Genomic DNA, 9,112 nt, shown 5'->3' on the forward strand with positions numbered 1-9,112 from the left:
TTCTCTCTAAATATTATCTCTCTCTCTCTAATTTGGAATCTTGCTGTCTGCAATTTTGGTAATGCAAAAGTTTTGTTAAATTTATTTACAAACAGTAACAAAAGTACTTAATTTCTAGTACTATTTAGTGTGCATAAAGTAATAAATATTATATATACAAATGAAATACCAATTATGGTTTTTAAATGTTCAAAATATTTCACATTTTCACTACATACAGTATTGCTTATCACTCAAATTGAACAGTTTTTAATTCATTGAAAAGGCCAGACATTTTAAATAAACGAAAACACAAAACCTTATAACAAGTTACAAGAATGATTAGTTATTGTTTAAGAAGTCTGTTGAAATTCGTCTCTTAGAAACTATCATAATTACGTAAAGCACCGCTAAAACAAGACGCTTCCGATGGGTAACGTAACGTTTTCGAAAATATGCAAAGGGATGCTAAAACACAAAATACTCGTGCTGTCAAACGTCACGAAACCCGCCTAACACCACCTGTCAATCTTATCCCCACTACCGGTGTCCGATTCCGACTTGCACCAGATAAACGGTCTCTAAAGGATGAAAAGCTTCTCTTTCGTACGACAAAAGCCAATATTCCTCCGGCAGCAGTTGAAGTGACGTCGACCGATGGTGGTCTGTATGTAGGCCGAGTATAAAAGCAGAAAGCGAGGTTGCACAGGTCCTGTCATTTTGTGTCCGGCCAGAGGTGTTAGTAGTGCTTCTTAGTTCTTGTAGTGATGGCGCGCATACAATTCGCGCTTCTCCTGCTCGGTTCTATATGTGCCTATACCGGTAAGTTCATATTTCAGTTTTCGATATCGGCCATCTTGTCAGAAATTAAGCGACACCATTTTAATTATTTTCGTGAATTCTTTTGTTCTTCGTTAGTTGTTTTTTTATGGTTTCTCTCGATTAACACTTTAACTATTTTACGTGAAATCTTATCGTACACTTTACCTCCGATCAGTTGTTAAAAGTTGCTTTCGCTTTTAATCGTGAATGTTTGAATTTCATGTTTGATTGCGTAAATCTCGGCGATGGAGATTGTGTATACCAGGAAATCGTTGAAAACCTGTAACTTTTCTTCGCCTCCGATATATATTACACCCATGACTGGATTGTATAAGCGAAAAAAAACTGATCTTGGAATAAAAAAAATCTACTTGCATGACCGAGTTACAACACAAGTTGTTGTTTACATGGCACCAAAACTTCTTTTTTTATTATACACTCGTGAAACCATTTTGAAATCTGGGACAGTTTCGTTGCATATTTAAATAATACCAATATCGGGTTGATAATTGACTATTTATTAGATAGATTTCTCGAAATATTATATAATATGACAAAAAAAACGAGTATTTCGATCAGAAATGGCATTTTATCTCAAAAACCTACCGAGATGTTATTGTGGACGCGTTACGTAACATCTCATCATCGCCATATTTTTTGGTTCATTAATACTAATTGATTGACATGTTCAAAACGATTTTCGTTTAGCAGTTATAATGTTTGAAAGTCGCGCTTCTTCATTAAAAGTAAAAGTTTACAACGCGATGGTTGGAAAGTTATTTAAAACCTGTTTCAAACTGAGAACGACTGTAACATGCTGAAACACCATTTCAAAATTACCATTTAATTATTATCGGAATTTAATTTCCATTAAAAAAAAAGTGTTTCTCTTTAAAAAGAAAATGATAATTAGTCTTATTATATAATAATAGAATAGTTAAATGTTTATGCAATTTTAATATTTAATAAGCAGTTGAGCATTTTAAGAAATACTTTTTCTGTCTTAACGATAACTGGTAATAATGGTTAAAATAAATTTGTGTAACGCTTGTCAAGGTTGTTAAAATATGCAAAAGTCGAACAATTGCATTAACAACGGAACGTAATGAAAATTATTTCAGTTAAAATTGAATTATAACCGATTTGTTGCTCACATTGATACTTCGGGAGAAAGTTAAAAATAGAATTTATTAACGAAGATTGCTACAAAGCTACTTACCATAATAGACGTTGATTTAGATATGATTTGATAACTCAATTGTTTGTATCCAACTTTCTTGTAGCCAACAGTCAAGTAACTTTGTATAGCTAATTGGATTTGGTCAGAGTGAATTGTAAATAATAAAATTGTACAAAACCACAAAGGACAAAAACCTTATTACTGTTCGTACGTTAGTCTTGGTAATAATTTCCTTAATTATCATTCCAAGCTTTTGCAACGTGCAGTTTGCACTCAATTATACCTTGAACTGCATAATAAAACAAATCCTGTTTAGCATACGTGAGCTGTATTATCTAAAAACAAAGCACTCTAAAGATTTCATCGACTTTTGTACAACGACGTATATATTTGCAGTAACATCTAAGTCATAGAAAATATAAAGGAATGTACCTTGAATTAATTATTCAAGAATGTTAGGGTGCGTTACATTGCTTTAGCATTGCAAATGATTGCAGTAAATTTACTTATTGTACTTTTACAAATATATAATAATCATAATAAAGGCTTTGTGTTTGTGAAAATATAGGCGTGAATCAGCGTTCCAATCCAAAAGTGATATTTTTTTAATGCAATTTAATTGGCTTAATTATTCATTTATAATGAACGTTGTCGCAACTATTATTTAGGTTGCAATAAACGATAACAATTATAATTTATCTGGTTTTAATTTATTGTGTACAAAATTATACAGTTTAATCAATAATTGCATAACATAACATGAGCTTTTATTAAATCTCCAGTGAAAATAAATGTGAGACTTGACACATTAAAAAAATCATCGAAGAAAACCAAGGATGATACTGGTACATGAAGAAATCCCAAGTCAATGGCCTCAGTGGGCTTAAAGATAATTTTATGATGACGAGAAACGTTACGCAACATTTAATCTTCGTGTACGTCTTCATGCTTGAATTGTCATATTCATCGGGTAATAAATTAAATATATATGAACCCATTGGTGAAGAGAAAGTCATCGTCGCCATTTTCATAGAAATGCCATAACATATATATATATATATATATATATATATATATATATATATATATATATATATATATATATAATTATAAACTTTTTTAATATCAATGTATTTCTCAATCAAAATTTGAAATCACTTGACATCTACCAACACGAAATCATCATCAATTTTAATGACGAAGATGTTACATCATTTTTGTTATTTAAATTTATCCCGACTAGGTCTCATGATAAATGGTCTTATTTTGTATGCTTCTGATATTGAGAAACTATATGATACTTTAACATTAACGATATCTGACAAGATGGTTTTAATATTAGGTCATTTTGTAACCGTAGTTATAATACGATTTAAAATATAGCTGCCCAAAGTGAAGAGCCCGTTAAAAAAGAAGATAGTTTTGAAGCTGAGCTTTGTAAAGACAAAGATGCCGGTGAATGGTTTCGACTGGTAGCTGGAGAAGGCGATAACTGCCGTGATGTCATCCAGTGTACATCGTCTGTAAGTGTATAATTTTTTTACAACATTATTGATCGTGATCAAACATTTCTCTGGTTAATTTCTCTTATTAAATCATCTTGGCGGCCAAAGTTCTTAAACTGGTTTAAGATAAACATCAAAATTTCGATTTTTTATGTCACTCCATTTCGGGTAGGTTAAATGATTATCTGTCCATTCTAAGAAAACTTTCTTTTGCAGTAGAAATATAGAACAAAAATGCAGTTTTAATTTGAACTTTCACTAAAACACAACAACCTTTCTACAAACGTTTACTAGCATTTTTTGTATAGACCTAGCATATCATTTTATAAAATTAGCGATACGTTTTATTTTGGTTGTATTAAAACCTATGACATTAATGAATGAAATAAACGTGTTATATTTTTTGTGTTTTTGTTAATTATGCTGCACGTATATTAATTATTATTAAGGTCGAAATGTTATTTCTTCAGCTAGGTAGATTATATTTCCCGCGTAGTATACTTGTTCTTACCTAATATCATAACAGTTTAATAAAAAGCATATAAAATAATCGGAGCAAAACGAACGAGATTATAATACTGGCACTTATTGTAATTTCTGTTGCTATATGATATAGTTGTTTATATATTTAAGATGTGATTAATATTTTTTTGAATTTTGTCTCTGACTTGAATATAATTAAACTTGAAAAAAACCATTTTTGATTATATAATACGAGGAAACATAAGTAACCTTTAGACCATTATTCTGCGAAGAACTTGACCAAGAAGAACCGGATGATTGGAGTAATTATGTATTGTCTAATAAACAATTAAAAGAAATAAGTATTTTCTCGGAAGCAGTGCCGATATAAAATTTTAGAAAGTCGTCAAGGAAACATCGGTTTATCAAGCACTAGGCATATTTCTCGGCAAACCCTAATTAAAATTTTTAATTTCAGGGTCTTCAAGCTATCCGTTGCCCAGCCGGTTTATACTTCGACATTGACAAACAAACTTGCGACTGGAAAGACTCGGTTAAGAACTGCAAACTGAAAAACAAGGAACGTAAGGTCAAACCTCTGCTCAACACCGACGAGCCTTTATGTAACGATGGATTCCTCGCTTGCGGTGATGGTACCTGTATCGAAAGAGGCCTCTTCTGTAATGAAGTGAAAGACTGCAACGATGGTTCCGATGAAAATTCTTGTGGTAAGTTATCCCACTTTGTTTTCAAGAGATGGTGCATCTAACTATGTTTCGTCATGTCCAATTTACAGTGGAATATATTTCCTTTTGTAGATACTTTTAATTTTATCGTTTTTCCTTATAAAACTATATTTCCAGATAGTAACCGCACTAAAAAAAGTTTTTATTGCACCAGACTGAGACCTAATTTTCTGTTATTGCACATCAATATGTATTAATGGACATCGAAGCAAATTGTTTTTTTTTATTTCCATGAAAATTAATGAAGATGGTATTAGCAAGAGGTATTTGGGTTGGTTGGTCTTAGAATGTCACAAATTCAAGGTGTAAATCGGTATTTGCAGCATCCACGAAGCGAGTTACAGCACCAGCTCGCGCGTTTACTTTCCCTTTCGCAATACGGCGAAGAATCTGAAACGACTTTTCTTGTTTACAAGGCTGTGCCAGTTGGTATCTGATGCTTAAAAAAATATCCTTAACTGCCTGATGTTATTCCGGTTTCGGATATTTTGATTGTTTTTCTTTAGCGATAAATAAATGCGGTTTTTAGAGAACGGTTTATTTTTGTAATAGAATGGTCGTAAAAATACCATTTGTGGTCGAGATGATGATAATTTTTGCATAATTAATAATGCCAAAGTCAAGGTTGTTGTCTAAACAACAATTATATCGAAATGTCAAGGATATTCATCATTAGTAACGGCGAATTGGTATTGTTATAATTCAAAAACCATTATTACAACTTTTTTAGTCATAACTTCTGGTAATCTGCTATCTATCCTTAGTAATTAATTAAATATATTAATTCAAGGACATTTTTTATCAAGATTATATTGATGCTTATTACTTTGTGTTAATATATTAGTGGTGTTTCAAACATAACTCACAAAGACCTTGCTAGGTCAACTAAAGGCGAAAGTGGACACGAATTAAGAAATAACTTTCGTTGTCCTTGACGTGATGTTAAGCGGGTGCGGCGCCTACTTCGGCCCACTTTCAGCATAAGAATGTTGCCTGCCGCTACAAGTTATCAACAATCTTATTTCGACATGTTATCACCCTTTATACGATATTAAAAATAAATAAATTTCTTTTCTCGCCTAACCTTTCTTCGGTCGGGTACTTTCATCCAGAGATTTTAATGTTCATTAAATCTAATAAGACTCTATCAATACGAGTAAGTACCACCCTGTTAAACTGTCAATATTATTGATATCACTCTCACTTTTCAATGGCATTTAAATATATATCTTGGTAAAAGTGTACGATTTCTTTCGAACTCTTTGGTACACAAAACATTAGCATTTAATTAAGCAATTTTGATATAAAAAATACATTATATAAGCGCTCGCTTTGTGTAATGTGTTTTCATTACATATTACATGAATATAAAATATTATATTTGCCTTTTCAACGTGCCATATTACGAGTGCTGTTGAGTAATAGCTTTTTTTCATAACAGATATTGACAATGACCCCAATCGTGCTCCACCCTGCGACCCAGCCGTATGTAGCCTTCCCGATTGTTTCTGCTCTGAAGACGGTACTACTATCCCCGGAGATCTGCCCGCTAAAGATGTACCACAGATGATCACTGTTACTTTTGATGACGCTATTAATAACAACAATATTGAACTGTACAAGGAAATTTTCAATGGAAAACGTAAAAATCCCAATGGATGTGACATCAAATCGACGTTCTTTATCTCGCATAAATATACCAATTACTCCGCCGTCCAGGAAATGCATCGTAAAGGTCACGAAATAGCCGTCCATTCAATCACGTAAGTCGTTTGTTCCTCTAGCGGTAACTTTATAGCCCGTCTGAATGACAATTGCTTCATGTTATAAATCAATCATTTTATTTTTTTTTACAGTCACAACGATGATGAAAATTTCTGGTCTAATGCCTCCGTTGAGGACTGGGCTAGGGAAATGGGCGGACAAAGGCTGATAACCGAAAAATTCGCAAACATTACAGATAACAGCGTTGTCGGCGTTCGTGCTCCATATTTGAGAGTGGGAGGTAACAACCAGTTTACAATGATGGAAGACCAAGCCTTCTTGTATGACTCAACAATCACCGCTCCCTTGAATAACCCACCCTTATGGCCTTACACTATGTACTTCCGTATGCCACACAGGTGTCATGGTAACCTTCAGAAATGCCCGACCAAATCACATGCCGTCTGGGAAATGGTGCTGAACGAATTAGATAGAAGGGAAGATCCTACCAATGACGAGTACCTGCCGGGATGCGCTATGGTTGACTCGTGTTCGAACATCTTAACAGGAGACCAGTTCTACAATTTCTTGAACCACAATTTCGATCGTCACTACGAAGAGAATCGTGCTCCTCTCGGTCTCTACTTCCATGCCGCTTGGCTGAAGAACAATCCCGAATTTCTGGATGCCTTCTTATACTGGGTCGATGAAATCCTGTCCAACCATAACGATGTTTATTTCGTGACCATGACTCAAGTCATCCAATGGATCCAAAATCCCAGGACCGTTTCCGAGTCGAAGAACTTCGAACCATGGAGGGAAAAGTGCGTCGTCGATGGACCACCAGCCTGTTGGGTACCTCACAGCTGCAAACTTACCTCTAAAGAGGTTCCCGGAGAAACCATCAATCTTCAAACATGCGTAAGATGCCCCAATAATTACCCATGGTTGAAAGACCCAACTGGAGATGGCATCTTCTAAGTCAGAAAGAGTAATATAATATAGAAGACTTTTTAATAGTGTCACCCTTGCCGAGCGATGGCTTTTCGTCGGGTTAAAGTGATTGTAATGTTACATTTTGTATTTATTATTTTTCAATGACTGTATGCGTGATCTATTTTTGTTGTTTTATTTTGTAATAAACGGTATCTTATTAAGATTAGACTGTTAATTTTCTCGATTATTATCCTAGAATATTAGTAAAATCCGAGCCATTGTGACTTTCACAATGAATATTATGTAACATACACCAATATTAATGTATTTATGTTAAAACATTAGAATACTATATAGATTTTGTAAATTTGTACCAATGTGAAAAAACCCTGAATTTGAAATAAACGTTTTTAAGTAAACTGAATCGTTATTTTATGAACCAAATCGAATAACCATCACACCGTTACCAAATTCAAGTAGGCATGGCCATGGAAAAGAGAAAGGACTGTTATTTACAAAGTTAATATTGAATAACCATTAAATCTAATTATACATATAGATTCAAAACTGAAATCAATTAATGATGCAATGAATCTCACAAATTAAAAAAGATGCGTATGTATGCGTGAATCACGCGTATTCTTTCGATTCTAGGAAATTATTAAATATGGAAAAAAAATCTATCCGTCTGTGTAGCTTTACATCAAGGCAAACAAGTACTACTGCTTTGAAATGAGGTTTTGCATTACATGCTTTTACTACGTAAAAAAGTGCTGCTGCGTCAGACGAAAACTTGTTTGTATTTTTTTATCAAAGCTGTTTTATAGAGTTCAGGGTTAAACTTCTACGTATTCTCACTGTGAATGAAAAAGCCCGAGATAAAATAAGATTTTGTTTACAGTGAACATAATAATTATACGAAATAAATAGCTAATTATATCATATCGTTTCGCAATTTATAAAATAAATACAATGTATATTTGTTTAACATCTGAGATAAAACAACTATAATTGTTTTTTATCGAGGTCTGAAATGCTTGTCAAATGTATATTATTATCTCAAAACACGCATTGTTTTCTTGTTCCCTTTCCTTGACACTTAACATAGAAGATGCTTAACTTGTTCTTTTAACCTTTAAATGCCAGTATCAACTATTTCCTATAAATGCAGATCCGCAGTTATTATTTGTAAGAAAGCACGTGAAAATGCAGTTTGCCCACATAGATAAATTACAAAGGGAGTGCTGTATACTCGTATTTATTCCAACGACGTTAAATATTAATGACTTTATGCTATTTGAGGAATGTATGCGTTATCACTTGAATAATCATTTGCTATAAAAGTTGACACATTAAATACCCTAAATAAATTACTTTATATTATGTACTCCAATAAAACTATGTAAAGCTGCACTGGATAAAAGAATGCAAAAAATCTTTCTCACTATTCGTTTAGTACGATTCAGTGAAACATTACAGTTTGAAATATAATATTTTTGTATATAAAAAAAATATTTTTACAAAAATATCTAAAAACACATTTTTTCGTTCCTTTTCATTAATACATGTCATGATTCTAATTCAACAAAACTGAACATTTTTCCCATTTCAGATATCATCATGTTGATTTGTTTACTAGATGATATACTAAGTTGTACCCTAACATATACAGAGGATAGACAAAATAATAGGAACACTTTACAATAAAATGCATCTTGTTGCATATCAACACCGCTTATATGTCTTATTAATGTCTTGTTAATGTGACGTCTATGTAT

The 9,112-nt window shown here is 32.8% G+C and overlaps 1 protein-coding gene across 1 annotated transcript; it reads left to right on the forward strand.

Annotated features, from left to right (window-relative positions):
* Nucleotides 1–536: 536 nt before the first annotated feature.
* serp (chitin deacetylase-like protein serp) lies at nt 537–7,753 on the forward strand. The gene is made up of 5 exons (XM_076398228.1): nt 537–801; nt 3,365–3,504; nt 4,427–4,676; nt 6,136–6,457; nt 6,551–7,753. The coding sequence occupies exons 1-5, from the start codon at nt 747–749 to the stop codon at nt 7,377–7,379; spliced, it is 1,596 nt and encodes a 531-aa protein (XP_076254343.1). The 5' UTR covers nt 537–746; the 3' UTR covers nt 7,380–7,753.
* Nucleotides 7,754–9,112: the final 1,359 nt, after the last annotated feature.

Source organism: Rhynchophorus ferrugineus, unplaced genomic scaffold (assembly GCF_030347505.1).
Source record: "Rhynchophorus ferrugineus isolate W39M unplaced genomic scaffold, kcgeb_rfMv2 rfM3, whole genome shotgun sequence".
Taxonomy (NCBI): Eukaryota; Metazoa; Arthropoda; class Insecta; order Coleoptera; family Curculionidae; genus Rhynchophorus; species Rhynchophorus ferrugineus.